We start from the raw sequence: 27473 nt of genomic DNA on the forward strand, positions 1-27473 counted from the left end.
TTTTTTTTTCAGGGTTTTATTTCTACTCTCCACAAGTAGATCAATATTACATGGCAAGTAGGAAACTATACCTTAAACGCAATATCTTATACCTATCTTATCTTATGCAACCATTCGCGTATTCATTTATAGAATAAAAAAAATAATAATGATATGTGGCAATCGTGTTCAGCACGCAAGACGTTCACGTAGATATGAATAAATTCGAGTATTATTAATTCAACGAGGTCGATTGACTAGGTTCAATATTTAATCATGTTTTAAATTATATGAAATTATTTAAACAATGAAAAATGTAAAATATATTATAATCAGTATAAAAAATCACCATCATAGGCAAACCGTTAATACAAAAATCTTAATTTCATTACGCTGGAAAATTTAGGGGACGAAAAATCACCATCTAAAAATAATAACAACATGAATATGATAAATGCAACTACTTTAGAAGTCAAAAACGATACCATTCAATAGCTTTTTACCACAAATTGGTCACAAACTCGAACAAAACGATTACAGGTAAATTGCGCCTAGAGCTCCAAGCATCGCTGCCACCGAACAAGTTTTTGATGCATTGCTGAAATTAAGAGTCATTACAGGTAACTTTGTGAGGCCTAGAAGCGGCCACACCAACTTTACGAGTAAAAAAACTTCAAGCGGTCGAAGAACGTATCGACCTCCGCGGAACTTTTCTTAAAAAGTTCAGGCTGAAGCCAATAAGTGTTCGACGCAGAGCAGAAAACATTTCCGTTCATTTTGGTTACCAAAGCAAAAGAAACGAGAACTAAAGCGCAGGTTAATGCGGTTAGAGAAAATTGAATTACGAACGAAGCCTCTGTCCTAGTCCATTGATCTGTGAGTAAGGATTAAATTAGACTCTATATTAGTATTTCCTTACATTATCGACGACAATTATATCATATACGTACGTTAACAATATCATTATATCCCTAACGCATGTAAAGAAGTCAAGCAGTTAATAGTATTACCCTTAAAGGTGAGGTATAAAATTAGGACACAGAGCCAAAGATGGCATTTTAAATAATCAAAACTGATGAAATTTTAGTGGAATCACGTTTCAAGTTTTTAAATAAATAGTGTCAATGAAAAAGAAAAAAATTTTGTAAGAATAACTCGATTACGATTTTAATACGAGTATCTTGACAACTAATTTCGATCAACCATATGCACATTGAATTATCAACGTAAAAAATATTAGATAGTTATATTAAACCGCAACAATTTCGAAGTTGAACTTTATTCTTCCCAACGAATTTTTAGGAACAAAATACAACATAGTGAACGAATCAAAGGTAAAAATGTCGTTGGGCATTGAAAATATCCTAGACCGAAATTAAATGTTTGAAATATCGAATCACTGTTAAAATTAAGTTATATTGAACAAATTAAGAATTCATGGAAATTAATGACAAGCATAGGAGGATAAATAACATGACAAAATATACTTAAAGAGTCGGCTACTCATACATCGGTAAGGAAATAATTAAACTAAAAACTTACACTAATTTTTTGAACTAAACTTAAACTAAAAAAACTAATTTTTTAAACTAAACTTAAACTTTAAACTAAACTTGAAACTATTGAACACTAATTTTTAAACTAAACTTACAACTATTAAGCACTAATTTTTAAACTAAACTTAAAACTATTAAACACTAATTTTTAAATTAAACTTAAACTAAATTAAACTAAACTTACACTAATTTTTTATGAAGTTCGGCAATCTTCGACTCGAGCGCCACGGTCTGTCCAGCGATGAAGCGGAACTCTGAGACGTAGCCCGGAGAGTGTCTTCGGGGGTCGTAGTCCCCGAGCTCAGCTGTGAGGGAGGGGAGTAGTTTAATTAATTTAATTTATTAATTATTTAATTCAATCATTTAAAGAAATAAGTGAGACTTTGTTCACTAATTTTCCTATTATCAAGAACAATTAACGAATCACTATTTTGACATGAAGCGATACGTTTTCTGCCTTCGTACAGGTCATCCTCGCACACAATTTTGCCTGTTTAAAGGACGTATTAGTGCTCGTGATGTGGAGTAAAAAGTCTGTCAAAATTTGGACAATATGACCCGTTATTTTTTTTAGATTATGCAGAAATTGTGTGTTATGACAATTTGTTTTATTGTAACGGCACGATTTTCCCCATTATGATGGGCCATTTCCTCATTATGATGGGCCGCTACATTATGATATTAATTGGCGAGACTTTCTTATTTAAATAACACTAACTAAGTGTATTGTGTAGTCGAAAAAAACGTTAATGAGAAAAATTTTACCTCAATATTTTAAAATTTCATTAGATACATCCACCTCAGATGAACTTTTTAAAAGGAAAAAAATTTAGTAATAAACCAGAAATCAGAATGAAACAGCAAAATTCAATTTTCCGATAGATTATTTGGTTCACGAAGAGATTATCTGTCCATTTGAGAGACTCTTACTTTTTACATTGGCACCTTATTAGCAAATTAAAGGGGAAAATTTGCTCTATATGTTACTCGTAAATTTATTGTCACTGATAAATTAGAGAATTCATCACTCATGTAAATTCGATAAATTGTTCAAAATTGAATGGATACATTTTGGAATGGGCTCGGAAATTTACCGTAACTTGAGCGAGATTACTATAGTTCATGCAGCGAGACAAAAATTACTGATAAAATTAAATTAAATCCCTGCGTGTAAATTGAGAAATCTATAATTGAGAAATATTTTTCAATAATAAAAAAATATAAAAATGACCCAAAGAAAAATCATGACACAAAAATAGTCCTAATTTTTGGTTGACTTGTAAAGCAATCTATATGCTGTACAAGCAATAAATTCATGAACTTCGTATTCAATCTGTTATTCGAAAGAAAAATTTTGTAAGTTGAGAAGAAAACACAAATGCTCTACGGCACGAGATGTAGAATGCCTTCCACTCTACAGGTAATCTAAAGCAGAAATAATTGCTGAAGATAGTCAATGCGAATTTCATGCATGGTAAATTCTGAAATAAAATATCAGCTTTCTAACGTACAGAGAATTGACGAAATGAATATCGTTTACTCCATCAAAAAAGTTTGAAAGTTCCGCAGATATTTATCCAAAAGAATTCACTTCAGGTCATCTGACATTTTGCGAGGCTGTAAGTAAAATTTAATTTGATCCAATAATTATTATACCACATCATTTCACATTATGATAACGCAATAGTTCCATAAGAAATATAAGCACTGTTCACTACTTTATAGTTTCAGCCGCGGCGGTAGAGGGCGCGATGTATGGGGAAGAGTAACGGCCGTTTTTGAGCAAGAAAAAAAAATGCAGGCGTTAAAGTTGGTGTGATGGTAGGCTTCCCTGTATTTATTACCTCCTCCATTGCGAACATTGCTGGCAAATTTGCGTAGTAAGCAATTTAAACGGCCATTATTTTCGGCAATATATTAGCGTGGCCAGATTGGGGAGTGCTACCAAACTTGATGACGCTGAAAGTGCGGTTACATCACATGCAGGTACGATGCGACGACCTGGGCGATAGAAAAAAAGATGCTGTAACCCGCCTCAGATTCACTTCCCGTCCATTGCAAAAACTTGTCTTAAGTAGAATTTGTTTCTCCACATGATCGGGCTAGCGGTAACGTAAACAGGTGGAGGCGAATCGTCTTTCATGATACGGAAGTAATCAGCTTGGAAACTAAAGAACATACAATTCAGTGAATTTTTCAGATCACGAGTGAATTATGGAAAAAAATTCGGCAAATTTGGTAACAAATTTTATTTTAAATTAGAAAAAAAATCAGCGACACAATGATTTGTCAATGATCTGAGCCCATTTGAATAGAAAAAATAACATAACAATAAAAAATTCTGTTCATAATAATTTATGTTTCATTTAAATAAGACTTACTTTATTCACGGAAAAATCCGCTGAGATAAGTCGAACCCTACTTTTCGTTTGCATTGGCGAAAATACAATAGAATTCTCCGCATATATGCGAACTTTGAATAGAAATAAATTATCAGACTGAAACAAATTCATCCTGTATGACAATTGAGACTAGAAAACGTCATATTACTCAAAAAAATTCCTACAATAAACTGACATGATCAAAAATATCAAGCAAATTATTTATGGCGATCAATTCTCGACGCTCGATCCTACTTGGTTAAGCGCCAAATTTTCAATATTTGAGTCTAGGTGTTGCAGGATGGCGATGTGATGCAAATGCAGTGCCATGCACGGCAAGACGCCATTAGCAACCTCGTTGGCATGACTCGCAAATGACAATTTCCATTCACTGGCACTTCAAGTTGTTACCGAAACGCCCATACAATGGCCAAGCTAAAATTCAATGAAGATAAGAGCACACGATAGGCTGTGATGGCAGATCAGAATGTTGCAGGGAGGAGTTCAGCGGCTAGGCTTCTTGCTGTATCCTTCACAAGCTTATCAGGAACATTGGTCGCTGCTTTTATGGAGCTCAATTGATGCTGGAATCAAGTGCACCTAAAATACTGCGACACTTACGACGCCTCGGTCTGTCGGGGACATTGTACAGCCTCAGAGAGCAAAGGCAGTATTGCCGAAAATTTCTCCGATGAGCTAGTATTTTTCAAGACAATCGTACCTCCGAGAAACAATTCTGCATTTCTATGCCAGAAAAGTTTTTTATAGCGCTATTTGAATGATAAACTCTTAAAGTGAACAGAAAATAGTAGTAATAGGTTAATATGCAAATTCTAGGAGAATCGAGGATTTAAAATTTTTTCTTCATAAACCTTTTACTCTCATCACTGAAAAGGGCATATAATCGCTGCGATACTTCTATCTAGTTCGCCTTATAATTACTGATGGACAAACATTCTGATGATTAACACACATTTTGATTACTGATGATTCAATAAACTGATGCACATTCAATTGGCTTCAGTTTAAATACATTTCTCATCATGCATACAACGATTACCTCTTTCCGTCAACATATACCTCATTCGGTTCAAGTAAATGCAGTGTGTGGATTGTAAGCTGGGCGAAATTGGTAAGACATTTGTTTAGTACGTAAGATATATTGAATTATAAAATTAAAGTTTATTTTTAAGTGTTGAAGAGGTAGTCTTCCCTTGTTGGGACATGAGACATAGGTAGAGCGCACTCGTCTAACCAATTGATGATACCTTCTAGAGTTATCGGCCAAGCAAATTTGGAACCGTTTCCGATTCGTGAACCTGAGTTTGGAAGTAGAATTCCAGCCAGCCTTCGAGAGGTGACTTGTCCTGCGGTGCACAGCGGGCGTACGCAGTTAAATCAACGCCGACATGAATGAGCTTGGTGCTCGGGATACCAGAATGAAAAACAGAAGAATGGATTCGTAGATTTCACCTACTAGAATTTAAAATTAAAATATGAACTTAGGAGAAAAGGTTTTTGTTATAAATGTAGTTATTAAAATTGTTATTATTTATAATGAGGGAGTAAAACTGTAATAGGAAATCTATAACATTAGATAGAAGTGATCTGATACGAGCTATGGTTTCCCAGGATGCTAAATGATTAATACCTAGGCTATAGTTTTCGACACTCAAAATTTTACAATAATAAGAAATTTTATCCGTAGAGATGAAAAATTTTCAGTATGAAATGTGATCCAAGGATAGATTTTGAAATGTAAATATTAATGGATGCAAAATAACTCACATTGAACAGCATAGGATCCGAGCTCGGCAGCGAGCTCTAGGGAGACGGGAAGGCGCCCCTGCAGAATGTCCTGCTTCACTTGAAGAAAAAACTGGTACCTGCTCAATAAAAAATAAATTATTTAATGTATATGACATTAAAATAAAGTTTTGAAGAACATGATACTTGCACAAAACAATTCATGTGTAATGTTCTGCGACATTAAAAAACGTTTTAATAACTGGCATGTGCGTAATACATAAAATGTTCTATAGCTTACAAAATTCGAACTATTTTTGTAAGAACTGGTATTTACGCAGTACAAAAAATTAAATGAATTGGAAAAAAATTCAATTTCTTCAATTTAGAAATTTTTAAATTACACAAACCTTGAAAAAATTAATACCTGCTCAATAGAAAAAATGCTTCAAAGTTCACGCGTTTTTCGGCGCATCAGAGAAATAATTTTGGCTGCGTGCTACGACATTGCTTACGCTTCACATAATGCGCACATGATGAGGTTTCTGCTTCAGAAACATGAATAAATCATACAATGTGATTATTCAAATAATTGTCAAAAGTACTTGAAAGGAAACCATCAAATCAATAATTTTCTCGCGGTAGTTAGGCGGCCGATCAACTTTTGAAGTGATATCAATTTGATCTGTGCAGAAACTGCTTATTGTTCTTCGCACATTACCGGCCTGAACCGAATGGAATAATTTATTTTACGGTAATCGATTGCTTAGTTACAAATAAACCAATCTTTTACACGATGCTTGCATCTGACTTCTGATGTAATTAATAAAAACCTGTACAAAAACATTTCAATTTTGAATTTATTTTAGGCCCAAGAAAACTATAGGCAGTGGTTTGAAAAAATGATTTCAACTTCGTGATCATTTTCTCATTCAAATTAATGAAAAGCTGAAAATTTGAAATTTTCTCGTCAGCTAATATCAATCCTTAGCAATCTTAATTTTTTCATAATTATTCAGATGAAGTTTGCCGTACCACTGAAATTTATCATCATTCATCTCCCCTATACAGTGATGATTTATTCACATTATGGACACTTTACCCGATTTTCTTCACTATAAATTTATAGCTTAGTAATTTAAGTTATTAGCGTCAGTAGTTTGAGAGACGCGTCAAATAAAAAAAACGTTACTCCATTCCTCCAAAATTTTAGAGCAACTTTATTAGATAAAGAATTTATAATATGTACACAGATGTAGCGATTTCTGGGTGCAACAGCTGAAGATTTGATTTATTCTAGTAAAACATGGAAATTGAAAATTCTTTGCAAATGCATCCCAACATAATTATATTATCCATGTAAAATAAAAATTTATTCGTTTTTAAAGTTGCTGATTTATGACATATATTTATTAATTTCCTTCACTTTCTTTGCTGAAGGAAAGAAGATATCTTAGTCGATTTTTCAAACTAACCGATTCCAGAAATTAAGGACAAAAATACGGTCGACAATCCGGAGCCATGGTCCGCAAGCACGACACCGCCGTTCCCGACAGCGTTCACGAAAGCTTCAGACGATAAATGAAGATTTCTCTTCGAATAATTTCCACTTTAACGATAATTGAGTGTCGTAAATAAGTCCGATATCAGCCGGAACCTTGCCCGGGATTCATTTCCGAGAGCCTTTCTACCCCGTATTGGTCAGCAGGTACGGGGACAAATAGTGCACGGGCTTAACTGTGATTAATTTGTGCAATGCAATAAAATGTAATAAGCCTACAAACGATTTCGATGAATCAATTTTGCAACTAGAAGTTCTGTAAAACGAATTATGAATTTTTTACCATTTTAAAATTTTTCCCTGAGCCGCATATATTTTTTGTGATGCTCATCGATTTGAAACATTTCCCCTACCGGAAGTAAAGGATTTGCTTAATTTAACTTCAGTAAAAAATTTTTTAATAATTAACTCGGAAATTTTCTACTTGCAATCTATAATCAAAATGAGTAATTTTGCAACGTGATAAACAGTATCGTAAACTTTTTAATCAAAGATACTGATGTGCGAAACACCAATTTCAGACTTGCCTGATAAAAACGTAGGGACCAGCATATTTAAAAATACTTTCATGGTGGAGTTTTAGTTAAATACGTCACATAGCAACAACGATGGTAACATAGAAAAGAAATAGCTGACACTTTCTTCTTCCTCAATAGCGGGGCAAGACCTCAATACCAGTACAAAAATTGTCCATAGATAAATTTTCATTAAATAAGAAAATTATAATAGAACGGATTTTGAATATCTATCAGGTCAAAACGGATCGAATGAAAATGGTCAGTTCAGAGAATTGCCTCAGGAATTATGCCCTTATTGAGAAGGCGAAAAGCATTCCGGAAATACCTCGACGCAACCCGCGTCTTGAGCGCGTAATGAAAGGTCATGAGACCTTTGGTGGTCAGCTGGCCGAACTTGTGAAGGTAAATACAAAATTGTAGCGGAGAAAATAAGAATATAAAGTTTGCTGTAATTCAGTGAAATACGGACTAATGATGCGAATGATATTCATGTGATAATTCACATGTGAATGCCAGTGATGTACAATGCCAGTGATGGCATTGCAACTAAGCCACAGTGAATGCCAGTGATGCGAATGATACAGATGTGAATGATCCCGATGTGAATAATAATGTGAATGATCACGTTTAAAATATTTGATACTTGATGAAATTGTGAAAGTTTTATTGATGGGAAATTACTGTTTGTGCATTAACAAAATAAATTATAAAACCAACTAAATTTAAAAAACAATCTATAAAATATTTTTATAAATAGAATTGAAGTTGAATTATAGTACAGAATAAATAATATTGTATATAAATGGAATTGAAGAATTGAAACTTTCTCATGAAGAAAAATGAAACTCTTACACGATGATAAGTTGAGCTTTTTAGTGCAAAACCGTACCTGATTTAGTCGAGGCTAGCAATTCTGTTTTGAGCGCAAAACATTTAAGAGCTAAAGGCAGGATGTCATTGTCCAAATAAGACTAGCTATTAGTGATTAGTGTAATTGCGAATTAAATGGCGTCTACGCGAATAGAATTTAAAATTTCTGCAGCAAAATATGGGTTTAATATATTTACACTATTAACAAAAAATATATTATTGCACACAACTCAAACAAATTACAAAAGCTGTGAACATTTCAGGGCAACAATGACATAAAAATATACACAAGGTTGGCAGCAAGGAAAAATCATAATTAATATTTAGATCTATCGGATCTATAATATATAATATTGTAAAGGTCACAATATTACTGTAAAAGTTTTCAGAATTTGTGTACATTGAAATACCTTACATCTTGCTCTTCTCTACTCTCTGCTCTTATAGCAATTACCTGTGATTGCATTACCACCAAATGTTACCGCTAAATGTAGTTACCTAACGCCAGCCTATCAACCTGTTGAATAGCATCCTAGAAATTCATTTGCCGATATATTGACCGCAACTAAGCCACCGATTCATCGCTCATATATTCTTACAAGTCTGAACTTCATGAAGTTAATTTTGCCGGTTTTAAAAATGACCGCCGAAGTCTGAAGAGCCGCGAGCGAAACGTGTTCTACTCCTCCCACTGAGGTCCAAAAACCATCAATATTTCTGGTACCTGAAAAGACCGTACACACGAAGCTGCCTTGTGAAGACATAAATGGAGAACACGGCCGCTCCTCAACACATCTGGGTTGCCACAGCCTTAGGACCATCACAGTGCGATATGATCATACTTATCACAATGTACACAGACTGCCATTCGAAAAAGTCATCGAAAAGTACCAAAGGCTCTTAATAAACAAATACGGATAATATATGCACGGACAGTGCAGACATAGATTTTTTCTTCGTTAGTCGGAAGATTTTTCCAACTTTTGGGCAGAACCGTAAGAGAATTTCTCTGAAGTTGCCTCTTCTCTACGAAAATTTCTCTGAAGTTGCCTCTTCTCTACAGAAATTTAGTGCCAATGATTGTGATTTTCCTCAAAATGGAAGACGTTAGTCGTTCTCAATATAGAAACAACAAAAAATAGCGTTAAGTCCCAAAAAATTCATGCGAGTTAGGTAAAAATAGTTCTACAAATTTTCACTGTACGTGTGAATTCGCAACATCGAAAAAGTCGGCTCCTCTGAAGTAAGAGGTGACGCATAACCAGTTTAGACGAACCTGGCGCCGCTGGGTTTATCAAAATCAAGGCAGGGAATTAAGTCGTCTTAATCTTGTAGCATTTATTGCAGCCAGAATGAGCTAATAAGACTTGAACGTTCGGCAAACATAGAGACTGGGAACTGACGACTGAGTACGAACTTCATGGGGCATGAAACAGTGAAGGAATAAATTAAAAGGAGATACATTTTCTAAAAAAAAAATACATCAAGTATGTTATTGTTGGAATTCATAGAGAAGAACTGCAAATTACTCGATTTAAACCATTCAAAGAGAATAAAGAATGGAAAGAAAAATTTTCTCGGGGCGAAAATTCCAGGATACACTTTGAGTGAGTTGTATCTTGAATTAGGTTGCCTAGAAGGCCTCAAGTGTGTTCGTAGCCCAGGGCAAAGAAAGGCAAGGCAGGCAGGAACATAAACCATGAACAACGCTTTTGAAGAATTGTTTACCGAGCAAGTTCAAGCTCGAAATCAAGTGGGAGTAGTGCAAGTCTGCCTTGATGGTTACACAGGCAAACAATGCGAGCGAGCAAAGCGCGAGCAACGCACAAAAAGTCGAATTTGTCTGCTTGAATTTTTTAATATAAATGAGGAACTAGCATTAGAAGTTTACCAAAAATTTGCATTACTCAGGTAAGTAGCATTGAGCAGGAACTTAGTAACAAAGACTCAATTTATTACTAAATTAGTCAAGTAGTATACAATTTGTAAGTCGAGTTTAACATTCATAAGTCGAGTATACAATTTGTAAGTTAAGTATACAATTTGTAAATCAAGTATGCAATTTGCATGCCAGTCAAGTATACAATTTGTAAGTTAAGTATATAATTTGTAACTTACTCGATTTTTTGAACAGAAATCTTCAGTAAGGAAACTTGACAAAAATTCCGTTTCACAGAGCATCTTCATGAAGCAAGGCAAGATCGGAGGTCTGTTGCCTGACAGCGAACAAATTGCCTTAGGGAACAATTGGCTCGGTCGGTCAGGTACCTGTCAACTCCTAGGGTTTTTATAAGACTTTTTAGGGTAAGTTCGATACCGTTGCCCGGCACGATACGTTGGGCCTTTTCAAACAAATTTGGCGTGTAATTTGGAACTTATTTGGTTTGAAAGAAAATGGAAATGGCAGTAACACCTACAGGGAGGCCTGAGCTCCACACGCGCGCCAGAATTCATCCAGTGAAGTATTCTGTTATCAATTTTCTTTTTCTTCATATTTTTCAACGGTTTATCGTCATTCGTTTACCTGATATCTATAAAATGTAATAAGTTAGTCGTCTGTAAGGAAAGCGATAGCCGAAAACCCTATGAAATAAGCGCATTATAGATTTGCATGAAAATGGCATTTAATATTAAAATCATGCTAGCGAATTAATGAAAAAAATTATATCAGTACTCACTGCAGTGAGTGACAGAGAGCGCATTTTCTCACATCCGTTCGTCCGTCCGTCACGAACGGACTGACAGGCACTACAAGCACAATAGCGTTTTTTTCATAAATGAGAAAATGCTCTAAAAACAGTCTACATTTAACGATAAAACGGTTAAACTGGGAACTCCATATGGGACTGAATATTCTACTAATATTGGATAAAATACTTTTAGTATCCCATTTACTCTTCATCATTGCGTTGATGATACACATACGTTGCAAAATTAGATTTAAATGAGAAAATATAATCTCGATAAAAGGTTTAAATAACAAAACTCGTGTAACATTAGCAAAAATTCTTGATTTTGACCCTTCGAACAATCGATGACAGCCAAAAAACTGTTTTACAACAAAAATGGCATATGAGGGGCATTAACAGCAACGTTTCAAGAGTCTATTTCATGTGAATGCATTATTTCAATTGCGATTACTTAATAGGATAATATTCAAATTTCATCCCTATGTTTGGAATCAGCAAACCAAAAAAACTTTTTCATAAGTTCAAAATTATTAATCGAGCTACAGCAGCTTGAAGTTGGAAAAAATTTGGTAGCCCACGTGAAGTTTTTGCTAAAATAATGTTTCCATAATTTATATTTTATTTTATATCATTTGATGTTAGAGTGTACTCTAGTACTCTTATATCGTATTAGTCTTATTAGTACTCTTATTTTCAGTTGAGTATCTTTTGGTGAGACGCATGTTTTATAGCAGCTTATGGTAGCTAACTATTTAAAAGCGACTTCTTGAATCAATAAACTTGCAATTCACGGCTGTATTACGCGTTTCTTTTGTTGCAAGTACGGCAGTTATTAATTTTAACTGGAGATCAGCGGCTATTCTAATATATCTTATTTATTACATATCTGTAAATATATCTAATAAATCTAATGAATATATCTAAATTAAATAAATTGAATAAAAAATATCATATCTAATATATGTACTATGTCTTGTAAGTATTAACTCACATCAATACTTCATTCATCTTTAATAATTTTTACTAGAACTGAAAAAATCTACGAGGAATTCACGTAATGTTTTGACCTGCGTTCGAGCGTAGCCATTTAGTGACGAATTTGGGCGTGTAAAAGCACGCGCCCTCGCATTGCGCTCGTCTTCTTAGAGGCTTCCTTCTTGGGGTTAAATGGAATTCCACGTATGAATAATCCTCGCCGCCAGCGATGCTAATCTATGTAAAAAAACACCTGTAAATTACAGAGAGAGCTTAAACACTCACGAGAGGCACTCGTGGTGAGCCCAAGACTTACGACCTTGTCTCGTTATCCCGCCAGGACGGCAAGGGTTGGGCTCAGTTATTATGAATAGGAAGAACCATATCTTATCGGGCAAAGGCTTGCAAGATCTTGATGGTATTTTAATTTTTTTTCTAATTAAAAAGGCAAATTAATATAGCCTGAACACGAAGCGGTATTCTAACTTTCTTGAGTTCCGACGTATTTATTTGTTTTCATAATTAATTCTTCTGTTTCTGGTCAGTAATTATTAAATGAAAAACAAAATTTGAGTAAATGATCACCAAACACAAGTGTCAATTGATAGATGCGTATGTAATGCTATAAAGAAACAAGTGAGCCATCAATAAGTGAATAAATCTAAACTACAATACTCTACTCAAAAAAATATATAGTTTGGTTCGATATAGGAACTACGTCTGACACACCGTCGCGGAGTATGGAAATAATACCAACTCTTAACATTGAAATGATCTTTCGCAAACAAAAAATTTTACTAATGATTCATTCTTCGCAATAATAATTTAGTTTCTTGCATATATTACAACCATGATAGTTCCTCGCTCATGACGTTATATTGCAAAGAGTGGATAGCACCATAACATCATAACGTAATACAGTAAGTTAACGAAACGCTAAATGCTAGAATGCCAGGTTGATATTGCGTTAGAAAGTCATTCTAGTGTTCATTCAAACGAGTTGAAATCGCCTAAACATTTTCAACAAAGTTATCCCGAGCTTGCGTTTGTAATATTAATATTTATGTACCTATGCATTCAAATTAGTTCATGTGTAGACCCTCAGTGAATCAATAAAGCCTTTATTTATTGTATCAACGCAAATAAGAACAACTATTTCTTGTACCACAAGTAGCGGTGAGATGGGAGAGAACTTTTTAATGTACTGTGGTTCCGCTCAATGTAATGTTTTGTGCAGAGCTTACGGTATGCACCATTACAACAGCACGGCTAAGATATCCCATTGATGACGTGCAATCATCGAACAAGATAACAGCAAGAACTCTCAACAGGATTAAGAAGAAAAAGATTGAAAGGATGCTTAATTGTCTGTTGTAAATGGGAAGAAATTTAATTGTGTTGAGGTCGAGCGAAAAGAATTAGACACCGACTATTCTGCAGAATAGAAAGCCGGAAAAAATTAACTTCAGGCGAAAAATTAAATGATGTTTAATCATAAATCTATAAATACGCGTAGTAACGACTATTACTAGTAAGACTGGAAACGGCAATATCTTCTCTAAGAAAAAAAAAATGTCAATTATTAAACAGCTTCAAAGATCTTCATCTAATTAAAACCATTACGTGATACCAAAATTAAGAATGCACATTTCATAAAATTAAAACCATATCAGCAACAAAAAAAGCAAAATTTACAAAATTAAAATTCAATTTAGAAATTACCTTCGATATTATCAGAATAAAACCTAAGTAACATATTGAGGAACATATCGACGGAGTAAAGTCGAGTGCAATTGATATAAATACAAGTTACGGAGTATGCTGTTGACGTAAAATATTGGGAAATATGCCTTGAATTTCAGATCGTGATATGGCAGCTAAAATTAAAGCGAATCAGGAAACACATGAAGCAAATCTTTGCTAAGGTCAGCATCCGCCAACGCTCATGCAATAATCTATACGCACGCTTCATGAGGTAAGGAATAAATGTTTTATACGCAAAAACTTCGAAATGGTAGAAAATTTCAAACAAATTACTGCGTTCAAAAGGCATAATATTGGTAAAGAAGAGAACTTAGTTCCTATAACTTTTGAAATTCATTTTTTTGCAGGCGATGCGAAACTTGCCTCTCACGCGCACGATTCTATCGCATATCAGCAGCACCATATCGGCTTCTGCGACGTAGGTTGCAGAAAACAGATATTCCATGTATTAGAGTTATAAAAAATAGAATACAATATAAACCCTCAGACTTAGCCTTCAATGGTTATTTATCACCAAAGTCGACAGTTCGACGGTACAATAATAGCAGGGAGGGCCATCGAGCTCTTAAGACTATAGTTTATCACGGACATACAAGAGAAGAATGAGACCATCACAACTGGCCATCAATAAATATGCCTTAAGAGAGGCATTAAGTCTCGTACCCAGAGAGATGAGGCCTCAGATAACACGTAACTCGAGATGATTATGGAGAAATATGTTCAATACGTCGGTATATTACGCACGGGACTTGACGCTTGAAACGCCCGTATCTTCAGTTCTTATCCTAAAGAAGTTTAAATGAATCCAGAGGGTTGATAGAAACACTCAAAATTGAAGGTTACGCGCGATAATTGACGCTTGCTACAGTTCAGTGTGCCGTTTGTCGTAATGTAGGAGTTTTACCAAAATCCATCAATAAAATACTATAAATGGCTCTAATTCAGTAAAAAATTGGATGAACCAGTATAATTGGATGAACCTTCATAGGCATGAGGTGCAAATGCATCCAAATGCAGTGAATGAAATTAATTCGTGTTTTAATTTGGACGAATGAGTCAAAATTTCGAAGAAAAAAAATTTTCAACAAGAAGTACAGAAAGTCCCAAATTTTTAGAAATTGGGTATATACTAGCATTCATCATTCTACGAAATAACAATTTCAGCAAATGCCTACATATGAATCATACATAAATATTGAAAAATACTTTCAGGAGCACAAATCCAGTAAATGCAACAATTAGGTCATTAAAGAATAGTAGACTGTTTTTTTTTCAGTTTTCCGAGGTTGTGTAAACTTGTCCTTAAACTCGTTTAAATTGCAATCGAAACTGCAAACATTTGTATTTATCTTAAAGCTATGAGTATTTGGCAGATAGCGTTTTTTAACTATAAATTCATTCAATGAAACATTTTTCCAAAATAATCGACAACAATAATTGAATGGTGAACTACATGCAAAATACTTCGTGTTAATTCAACTTGAAGTAAATCAGAGATTACATTCGTCGCCCAGAAGGTTTTCAATAAATGCCGGTAGTTCATCTAAATTAATATCAATGCTCACTATACAGAAAGTCCATCTTAACATTCTACACATGATAAGATTAGTTTGAGCGAGAGAACTATTCCTAAGGTTTGATAATATAATCGCTCGTTCAGGAAACAGGAATTTTTTTTACAAATGCAGGCAGGGAGCGACTACAAAATAATTTCCAGTCTCCCGGAAACAAAAGAATTCGAGATTATACCACGCGAGAAATAAACTGTAGGAAGAACTTCATAAAGCAGGTGTTCGTAAAGCCCTTTGCCCGCCCAACATGTAACAGTTATGCCAATGAAAATGAACGGGGTTGCGGAATCACCAGGCTTGGAAATGATCTGTTATGTTCCAGGCATTGAGATGAAGACAGTGACAAGGATGAGATCATCATGGGACATAAACTGGAAATGAAGAGAGAGATCGTTTCCTATTGGAAACCATCAAACCAGCTATAAAGTTACCACAGAAAAAAATAAACATGGGTCATCGGACACGAAAATTTAGATAGAATTAGTTAAGAAATGATTACATGCCCACGCCCAAGATCCAACGCAACTATAAATAAATTTAGCTCTGCAGTTAAACATTTTTTTCACATTTTGACGAATTTTTTGTAACGCTGATTTCAGAGGCGAGACATTTTTGAACCACACTAGTATGATAAAATCAACAGTTTGTGTTCTGTTGAATTAACAGTTTGTTTTCGTTTCTATCATCTGTTAGTGTTCTCTTCTATCAAAAGAATTAGTGTTACATTTTATCAATAGTTAGTGTTCTCTTCTATCATCAGCTTGTGTTCTCTTCTATCATCAGTTTGTGTTCTCTTCTATCATCAGTTTGTGTTCTCTTCTATCGACTGCAGTTTGTGTTCTCTTCTATCAACTGTTGTTTTCTTCAATGGTCTGAGCGACGACAAGCCCGAAGGTTTGGTCGCAGTAAAACTTAACGGAACTCTAAGCTAAGCGGAGTTTTTGTCTGTCCAGAAACGGACATTTATCAGCTCATCAAGCCATGGAGCGACTACAAAATAATTTCCAGTCTCCCGGAAACAAAAGAATTCGAGATTATACCACGCGAGAAATAAACTGTAGGAAGAACTTCATAAAGCAGGTGTTCGTAAAGCCCTTTGCCCGCCCAACATGTAACAGTTATGCCAATGAAAATGAACGGGGTTACGGAATCACCTGCAGGTTTGGAGATGTTCTGTTCTATTACAGGGATCGAGATGAAGACAGTGATAAGGATGAGATCATCTTGGGACATAAACTGGAAATGAAGAGGTCGTTTCCTATTGGAAACCATCAAACCAGCTATAAAGTTACCACAGAAAAAAATAAACATGGGTCATCGGACACGAAAATTTAGATAGAATTAGTTAAGAAATGATTACATGCCCACGCCCAAGATCCAACGCAACTATAAATAAATTTAGCTCTGCAGTTAAACATTTTTTTCACATTTTGACGAATTTTTTGTAACGCTGATTTCAGAGGCGAGACATTTTTGAACCACACTAGTATGATAAAATCAACAGTTTGTGTTCTGTTGAATTAACAGTTTGTTTTCGTTTCTATCATCTGTTAGTGTTCTCTTCTATCAAAAGAATTAGTGTTACATTTTATCAATAGTTAGTGTTCTCTTCTATCATCAGCTTGTGTTCTCTTCTATCATCAGTTTGTGTTCTCTTCTATCATCAGTTTGTGTTCTCTTCTATCGACTGCAGTTTGTGTTCTCTTCTATCAACTGTTGTTTTCTTCAATGGTCTGAGCGACGACAAGCCCGAAGGTTTGGTCGCAGTAAAACTTAACGGAACTCTAAGCTAAGCGGAGTTTTTGTCTGTCCAGAAACGGACATTTATCAGCTCATCGAATCTTTATTATGATCACACAATCTGTACAGCCAGAAAAAAAAGTTTTTTATTATTAGTATGGCATATAAACAGCTCTTTTTGGCGGCTTACAAGAAAATAGGTGCTTTATTTGGATCAGTTTTGGAAAATCATGAGAAACAAATCACTTTCAGTGCAGTAGATGCTTAGTGACGACATATAGAAATATAGTTACTTTAGTTTAGCTAGAGTGGTAATAAATAAGTCGCAGCAATGTGCAAAAGTGCATTTTTGTGTAAAAACCGAAATAATTCAGTGAAACAATGATGATTGCTAACTAATTACATCAACACCTTAAGTTAGTGAATTCAAATGTGAGCGGCAAATGTATTGACAATTCGGTTTTACAATTTTGACCGTGGTAAACAACAAATGAAATACTCGCTATCATTCTAGACAATCATTGATGCTCAAGCTCGTCATAAAGAGCTTCAATGTTGATTTCATTTGAACATAACGAAGTTTAAAGAAATACTTAGTGCATGGTGTACCGCAAGTACCTGCATGGACCACAGTTTTCGAAGACGAAAGATAATGCGATTTTTATAATTATTTGCGGTTCTCATAAACGAAAACCAACACTGGAACCTGAATTTTATTTTACCGGAACTTGACGAAATGCCAAGGTTTGAGATGGGCGTCGGAGGAGCCGGCTTGACCCATGTTAGAATTTATGAGGTGTCGGACACAGCACTGTATCAGCGCGGCGATAGGTTATCTCCAACACCTGAGCGCCTTCCTACCGAAAAGGTTCCAGCATCTCGGACCAAAGGAAAATGTTTATTTCTCGCGCGTCGCGGTATTTAGAGCCTTTTATCGAACGCACCTTTCTTATTGTAGCGTATTTTTTTATTTTATTTTCGCTTTTTTAGCGCCTTGGAGAGTATTTTTTTGACGGGCTCAAGATTTTACTTTTGTTTTTAAGAGGATTGGAACTTAACAATTTTAGTTAAAAAGGATTTGTCTTTGCTTTAATTAATTTTCACAAAAAGATAAGGGAAAATTTTTTTCTATATACCGACACCTTCACAAAATGACGCCTTTCTGACTTTAAAAAATATAAAGTGGTCCGTGCATAGTATCTTAAAAATAACTTGTAACTTCACTGATACGTACAATGCAGGAAGTAACCCGCCATGCAGCACAAGCAAAGCCATGAGCTCTATATGAATTTAAAAACAGAATTTAAAAACGCGTAGAGAAACAGGAAAATTTCATTGAACTTTTCGCGATGCAAGTCGTACATTAGACGTGAAAACTGAGAAGAACTCCAAAGCTAATTACGTTGACCAATCGTATATAAATTATAAAAATAATACCAGTGCATCAGAAATAAAGTAATGTAAATTCGGAATGAGTCGAAAATGTACTCGGAAATACACAGTAATAAAATATTTGTTTTTCATACAAAGACGAAATTCTTGGGTCCTTCGTTGTAAACCTTTGTATTGAGATTACTTTTCTACAATTAAATAAAATTGAAGAGAAGTACACTCAATAACATAACTGTAACAACGTTAACTCACCTCGTAATTTCTTCCACCAATTTTGTTGGATCTGCAGCGTAGAATTTGACGCTGAAGTACAGCGTGAACGGCGACGTGCCTGCAATGAATAAGGATGACAATGAGTGGCAGGTGAATTTTTAATAAACTTACAAATTTACTGTAATTGAAATAATTTTATTGCTTCAATTACAAATAATCAATAATTTAAAACCAAATTACTCATACATTGAAATCGAGTAAAAAAAATTAATAGTACGTACTATCATAACAGATTATTTCGAAATTTTGCGGCCTTCTTAAACTATAAATTTAAGTTTCCCATCAGATGCCTACTAGCTGTAACACTAGTAATAAAATTCGTAACACTGTAAAAAATTAAATAAATAAAATTCTGTAACACTAGTAAAACGTTCAATTAAATGAATAAACGCTAAATTTAACGAAAAAAACTTTCATTTCAATGTCAATTCATCGTCAAATGTCTGGTTGGAAGAAATGCTTGTAACGGGAGGCGGAGAGGGGCATCTAGTCCCGGCGTCACGTCTGTAGCTTGTCAGCGGCCCGTTACCGCAGCAGATTTCGTTCATCACAGCCGCTTTTTCTGCGTGTCATGGTCGAGTCTGCGTCTGCCTTGACTCTGAACCAGCTGCCATTGTCTGTGTCTGTCCTGACTCTGGACCTGCTGCCATTGTCTGCCTCTGTCTTGACTCTGAACCTGCTGCCATTGTATACCAGTGCCGCGACTATGTCTGCACCACTAAGTCAAAAATTAATGCAGCGTTGAACAGTCCTTCGTCGGTTCATTATTACGAGTATAGTTTTCAACTCCCATTTTCATTTTACATGCAATTCCAGTAGACTGGAGTCAATGCACTTGTTGCGACTATATTTCAGCTAGAGTTGCAACTTTTCCTACATCTGCTACAATCATGTCTACGTTTGTTAAAACTCAATTTTTAATCAAACGACTACAATGGATTTTATTGTACAAGATAACTTTTGAAAATGCTTAGAACTCTTCTGCAAAGTCAGACCGCTCAACTCCCAGCACCGTCAGACCGCTCAACTCCCAGCACTGTCAGACCGCTCAACTCCCAGCACTGTCAGACCGCTCAACTCCCAGCACTGTCAGACCGCTCAACTCCCAGCACTGTCAGACCGCTCAACTCCCAGCACTGTCAGACCGCTCAACTCCCAGCACTGTCAGACCGCTCAACTCCCAGCACTGTCAGACCACTGAACTCCCAGCACTGTCAGACCACCGAACTCCCTGCAATGTCAGACCGCTCAAATTCCAGCACTATCAGACCGCTCGACTCCCTGCAACGTCAGACCACTAAGAATCCCAGCACCGTCAGACCACTGAACTCCCTGCAATGTCAGACCACTAGACTCCCAGCGACGACAGACCACTCGACTCCCAGCACTGTCAGTCCGATCGACTCCCAGCAAGAAGCGTCTCGCCGTGCAATAATGACGGCTATATTAAGGTAATTACAGGGAATAAAGATCATCGGTAGTACTTCCAGAGGTCTTGAGTTTTAACGACAGTCCGTTAAGTGAAGATCGTTTAGCGGTGACAGTGAACTTCGAACCGTAAGGCCATGTTCGTCTTATTTGGAAAGAAATTTTATTCTTTGAGAATGCAATTTCGATTAGCTTTTATTTTTACAATTTTTGAAAAAAATAGGAGATAGCTTACGACCGGAAAAATGTATGTAAAATTTAGAGATTTTTTCCGAAATGCGTGGCTGTAAACTGCGAGACACTTACCAACAAAACTTCCGGATGTTTCGCTTGCCAATTTATTCATCGTTAACTTATCACTCATAAATTTAGTAACACTAAGGAATGAATTTCTATGAATTCAAAGGGATACTTTTAAAGAGTATTTCGGATTCTGAGGACAACGAATTTTCATCGAATGAAGTTGCTTGATTTGGAAAGTCTAAAAACAAAAATTGATTACAAATATTTACCTGATTTTTGCGTATTCTATTCATTACCCACTTACTGGTCAAGAAAGAATAGAACATATTGTCAACAAGTACGAAATATTACAACGTTTAATAAAATTTTGAGCCAAAAGTTTATATACAGGTAGAAAACAAGGACGTTAACTCGGCACTTCAACGCAGTGTTCAACTGTCAGTAAGACGTACGTACTGGACCGTCTCCCGCATGAACTAAATGCAGGAAAAGTTCAAGCTGAGGTTATCCAAACAGTCTTTTGGATGAGTTCTTGACAGTAAACATACATGTCTGCCATGCGTCACTTGCAACGGATCTTCAATACATTTTTTTCTATCTCAGTCTGCTCGTAAAATTCAGTGAGTTGCGTGGGCAATTTGACATTTACATAAGGCGACCACGACTGCTATCATTCAACTACAAGTTGACTGGTTGACACAACCTTGGAATTCGGAGACAACATCAGCTAGAACACAATAAATGTTAATGCATAAATAGTATTCGCGGATGAACTGTTCTTACAGAAAGATGCTATTTTTATTAGTATATATGAATTATATCGTCTATAATTGGTAAATACTCGCGCATGAGTGGCTCCACATATGTGACTTGCACAAGAGACGATAACTAAAGTACAATAGAATTATGTTCTTTAACTGACACTATAGGCTGTCATCGAACGATATAACCTATGTTAAGTAATATAGAATTATGTTCTTTAACTGACACTATAGGATGTCATCGAACGATATCATTGCAAACATGATCCCATCTTGTCATGAAATGAAATTTTCATCAATTGAGAGTAATATTAACTGCTTTGAGGACTTGCAGGAAGAAGCGATACTAGCCAAGGATCTGAGCACTTCAACTTCGGGGATCTCGGAACTTTGCGCGAGTGGGAGCTGCATGGTAACCGATGGTCAGTCGTTCCCAATACAAGATTAAGAATTTATCCTCGGGGAAATAAAGGCTGAAGGTGAGCAGGAAGAATATTTCCTTGGATTGGACGATTCGGTCGCGGCAGTTGAAACTTTTCTGGAGACTTGATCTGTCTGCCTTCCAATGCCAGGGCGCGGCCACACGTTGCTGAGGAGATAACGTGCGCACAACAACTGGCCACAATTTGATTTATTTTACCTATGCACAATTTCAGGTAATAGCATATAGGGTATTGAACGGAATCATTATTCACTGACACTCAATTGGATTATCACAAGGCTGGGTAACCTTAACGCTCTATCGCCTAACATGAGTAACCGAAGCAATATTGTCACAAGCCTACTTCCCAAAAAGGATACGTTCTATAGTGAGCGCAAAATGACTTGCCCTGATGGTTGCCGCCACGTACGACAACTTTAAAATATTCTCTGTTGCGTACAAACGTCCTCAGATTGCTGCACTCAATAGTTTCCGTATAATTTAAGCTGAAAGTTATGTTCCCGGAGAGTGACATACGGCGGTAGAGGTTAAAGAAAGGCATTAATCTTGTATATATTTTTTAGTGTCTTATAATAACATGAGAAGATTGTACTGATGGATTAGAAAGTTCAGCATACACCAAACTGCCAAGTTTCACTATAGTTATTGAAGGCCATTTCTAGAGCGACGGTCGGCTATATCAATTCGCGTAGGATATGAAATTTTGAATAATGCCGGATGTTGTTATGAGTCAAAGTTGTTTCGGATATGAACGGAAATTTATTTTTAAAATGTCAATCTTAATTAAAATAGAGTAGGAAAGACTTTAACTTTGAATACAATTATTGAAATTTATTTCATAAGTTCGACTAATAAAGTCAGGTGAAGTAAATTTATTGTTAAATCCTAAATTTTATATTTAAATCATATCAAAAGAAATATTCAAATTTCAACAATAAATTTTGTAAAATTTATGATAATACTGACGTAAACAAATTCACATATTTAAGTTAGCTTGTCAGTTGCGACAATATTAAAACGAAACATATAAATTGAATAAATTTGAAAACTAACATATATTCCCGCCTAAATAATAGTCTAATTAAGTTGAATAATAGAGAAAAGTAGAAGTTGACCGTAAAAATAATTTCTTAGTTCAAAAGCGTAGACGATGAAGAACATCAGCGCACATTGATATTATCAAGGATAATTTTCAAGTGCGTTAGGTAATTTATCCTAACTCACAACCATCGAAGCTCTATCGTCAGCGTGACGCGCGTTAAAATTCAAAGTGATTATCAATAACTTAATATAATAATAACAATAACAACTCAACACTCAGATAATTAAGAGATTTTGTCCAAATAGCGATGCACTTCTTGCCTATAGTTCCCCTTACCCTCAGAATTCACTCTTTACTCTGAGTAAATTCCTACATTCAAGAGGGTTACTATGTCTGGGCCATCTTGGTCTAACTTTGTCCGGCTAAAGGGCGTATCAGTACTACATGCATAAAGAGTGTTTTTGACTTTGAATTTAATGTTGAGTTTTAGTTTGAATGTTGCAACATTCAGTTCATTAATTGTTGAATGTTGAAATGAGTTTGAATTTAACACTTCATCGGCAGGCAATTTGAAATAGATTGTAAAAAAATCTCTGCCCATAAAAAGCCTACAACGTACGTCTTTTGGTTTGTCTTGCATTTTAAAATACAAGAATTAGAAATAAATTACTGCCACTGAAATTTAATCTACAGTTGCATGTTCAACTTTACATAAACTTTTAACTTTACATAAATCATTTGGACATATGACCCACTCATCAATATGAGTGAACGGCGGGCATGAGGGAAGCTAAATCATCTGCATGTTCAATTGTGCGACCCACGACTAGACGTTGAATTCTTCAGTTTTGTACCGTCAAAATTCAGTGCATCATGTGAGATCTTATCAAATACATATGTATCAAATACTTATGTATCAAATACACATACTTGGCATAGAGCGCATAATTTCAAATTACCATAAAATTTAAATTTAATGCACATAAATGATTTGATGGGCGCAGAATGGGCAACTATGAATACGAGTAACCTAATTAAAGTCTCTCAAGATAAAATATAACTCAAGGTTAAGTAAATGTAGGAGAGAATCTAAATGAACTCAAACCCTAATATTAATAATTGATCTAACAACTTGAATGACCGATTCCTACCGACTGTACGGAGGAAATTATTTACTGAAAGTTTTCTAATTTTAAGAGCTTGAGGGCCGAGAAAAAGAGAAATACTTTTAATGGGAAAATCTAATTAAAATTCAAAATTCACGTTACTCAATACTATGTACTATTATTTTATCCTTCACCAATAAATATTAGGCAAGTTCACTGACCACGTCAAACACGTATCTTGAAAAACTAATTAGGTTTGAAGGTAATTGAGATTTATTGTGATAAACCGACTTTGAGGAGTAGTTGAAAAAATATAACTCAGTACTCACAGCAGTGAGTGACAGAGAGCGCATTTTCTCGTCGACGAAAACGTGAAGTCACGGACGGACAGACAGACGGACGGACAGACGGACAGACGGACATGGCGAGCACAATAGTGCATTTTTTCCATAAATGAGAAAATGCGCTAAAAATAGGTTCCAGCGCAAAATTATTGTCGATTTACTACCTTTATTTATGATATATTGAAAATATTTCTTCGAGTTTCTCATAATTTTTCAGCAAAAAGAGCAAATGGGAGTAAAAATGGGAGAAATCACTGGACTACGTTTTCATATTTTGACAATGGATTGTGTTCAAAAACTTTGTATCAAATGCAACATTTTTGACAATCAAGATACCTCAAATACATTATGTATTTGAGTTAAGGGAGTTTGGTGGCATCGCAGTCATTCGCATTAATGTGTTTACTTCAGTCAATACTAAAAATTAACCATTGGTCTATTCTCAACTGATTAAGGTCCACGATTAAACTTCAACAAATTGCCTGTTCTTGACAATGAAGAAAAAATATAACTCAGTACTCGCTGCAGTGAGTGACAGAGAGCGCATTTTCTCGTCGACAAAAACGTGAAGTCACGGATGGACAGACGGACGGACGGACGGACATTGCGAGCACAATAGTGCATTTTTCCATAAATGAGAGAATGCGCTAAAAAGAAGCACTTTTATAAAACGCGCTCGATATTTGGAAATAAAATTATAAATAAAAAAGTACTAAACATTCGATGAATCGTACTCGAGGAATATACCTGCCACTCTGAAATGCTTCGCCCTCAAATTCAAATCACTAATGCAGCATGGGTACGCGGTTGACCAAATTCAGCATAATCCCATTAAGAACAAACTGACTTGAAGTTTCGACGCATGCGCTGTAGACATAGCATCGAGTGAGTCAGCGAAAATAGCATCAGACATACAAGTAGGATTCCCATGCAGGATCTCCATATGGGGCAGGGCTTTGTAAACAAGGTTTAGGTCAGCCCGTTAAAGCGGATCAAGCATCGTGTGCAAACGATGGAGCCACGTATTTTTGACATGGAATTTTTCCAGCAGATATGCCTAGTCACTTAGAATAAAATGCATCGAAGCCAATAAAGGTGCTGCGTGAAAAAGGAAAAAAAAATTTTTCCGTTTATGGAAATGCGTTCGCGTTTCATCAGGTAAACAGGATTTACCTAACCTAAAATTCTGAAGCCAACTTTAAAGCGCCGAAAAATTTGCTCTTGAATGAAAACAGGAGAGTATCCTGCGAAAAGAGCTGAATTCATTCACCATCAAAAGCTGAAGGCTCTCCAGTTAATTGTAGAGGATACGTAAACTAAGGAATTCTGGGCTTTCTGCGTTGAAACTTCTAAGCTTAGTTGTCTGCATTCAAGGCGGGGATCAAATTGAAAGGATTGTTTTTACAGGTTGCCAGCTTAGCGCTTACGAGGCTCAGTAGAGGCAATTGACCCGTGTAATTCAAGAGCAAGCAGTGCCCCATGACCTGATTTGGTTAAGGGTGAAGACAATGCACAACACTTGAATTCTTTTGAAAGAGAAATTTTTGCAAAAGGGCAAGTGAAATGAGGTACAGCAAAACGATGTAAAAGCCCTAAAGACATAGGTTCGACTCGACGCCGCATACACTGCAGCGCGTAACGCGATCATCACGCACTAATGGTCGGCAAAGCGAAACGAAAAATCCGCGTATGAGGAAAGTGAAACTTCCATTAGAGCATTCACTGCAACTAGGGCAACCATAACGTCCTTGGGGTGGGTGAATAGATGCAGTGAGGCAAATTAATGCACTGAAACTCTCTTAATTTGATAAAATCGCCAGTTTTCTTGGCATGTTGCACACGCAGCGTGTCGGTGACTGACCAAGCATGCTAGCCACACATATAATACCTACACACACACGCGCGCCAACGTAAAAACGAGATTGCAGAGGTCAACTTCAACTCTTGCATTAACCGCATCAAGTTTTTCTATGTCAAAAGACTTCTTTCGAAAATACAGATTTTCGGCTGAACTTGTACAAGAAACGTGTGTTTTTGACCCTGCATAATTCAGTAAATTTCATCAGTAACGTTTTTGGGCACAATACAGTAAAAATTAATCTGAAAAAAGTAAGTCATAACACAGAATACTAGTCTTTTCGTCGATGGATAAAGCATTTAAATTTTCTAAGTTTCATCCTTACATATGCAATTTTTTTCTGTCCGTGTATGAAAATTTGCAAGGTAAGAATCAGCTACTTTTCAAAGCAAGTTCATTGATGGCCAAAATAATAGTAACGAATCACTGGCGATTCATCTGTATGCATTACATCTACTTAGTTACTCCACGGACGATTTCAACATTCTAATTCAAGTACGTCAACTATGAAAAATAATAGTTCCATATAATGGACGATTCACCTGCATTTATAACTTAGTTACTCCGATGACAAAAAATACATTCTAGATTTCTCAACCTAATAAACATTGCACTATAAAGCTCCATAAAGGCTCCAGCTGCACATGCTTTGTTCGCGCTTCATATTAGCATAAGAGGAGCTGAAATAATGCAGCGATGGAGTGGCCAGTGACGCATGACTGCAGACGGCCTGCTATAGGGCTCATCGAAGGGCGCGGGTGTTGAAGCCAGTGGACCTGACGGTGACCTGACCAATACATTGCGGCCAGATGGTGGCAAAAACACTTGCTTGTAGTGCTATTATTATATAAGCAATACAACTGGTCTTATTATATCATAACTCTTATTATATTATTACAAAAATCTTTTTGCATCATAGTAACCGCAATTAAGTGCTCAGAATTTACTTCACGGGTTGATGTTTCGAATTAAAGCTATTGCAATTTAAAAACGGGCAAAAAAACACAAAAATAAATGCATGAAAACATTCGAGAACAATCATCATAAATGCAACAAGCACTTGAATTCTTACTAATATTACAACTGGGAGCCTAAGTAGAATCTTCAGAGAGCTTTCAGGACTGGCCAACCTAAAACAAACGGGTGGCTTAAGAGCTCAAGTTCACGGAATAACTTTACTCAGGGGTCTGATCCGACCTTTGCTAACAGGACTAAAAAGATGTCAGGAATGCA

The 27473-nt window shown here is 35.8% G+C and overlaps 1 protein-coding gene across 1 annotated transcript in view; it reads right to left on the reverse strand.

Moving 5' to 3' along the window:
* LOC108678847 (putative uncharacterized protein DDB_G0282133) overlaps window positions 1-27473 on the reverse strand; it is a 57274-nt gene that overhangs the window by 19359 nt on the left and 10442 nt on the right. Inside the window, exons 4-6 of the mRNA XM_018167340.1 lie at window positions 18996-19074; window positions 5705-5802; window positions 1720-1840 (exon numbers count right to left, since the gene is read on the reverse strand). Coding sequence (XP_018022829.1) covers window positions 1720-1840; window positions 5705-5802; window positions 18996-19074 — 298 coding nt within the window. The remainder of the gene's footprint in view (window positions 1-1719; window positions 1841-5704; window positions 5803-18995; window positions 19075-27473) is intronic.

The sequence above is a fragment of the Hyalella azteca genome, unplaced genomic scaffold (genome assembly GCF_000764305.2).
Source record: "Hyalella azteca isolate HAZT.00-mixed unplaced genomic scaffold, Hazt_2.0.2 contig15208, whole genome shotgun sequence".
Classification (NCBI taxonomy): Eukaryota; Metazoa; Arthropoda; class Malacostraca; order Amphipoda; family Hyalellidae; genus Hyalella; species Hyalella azteca.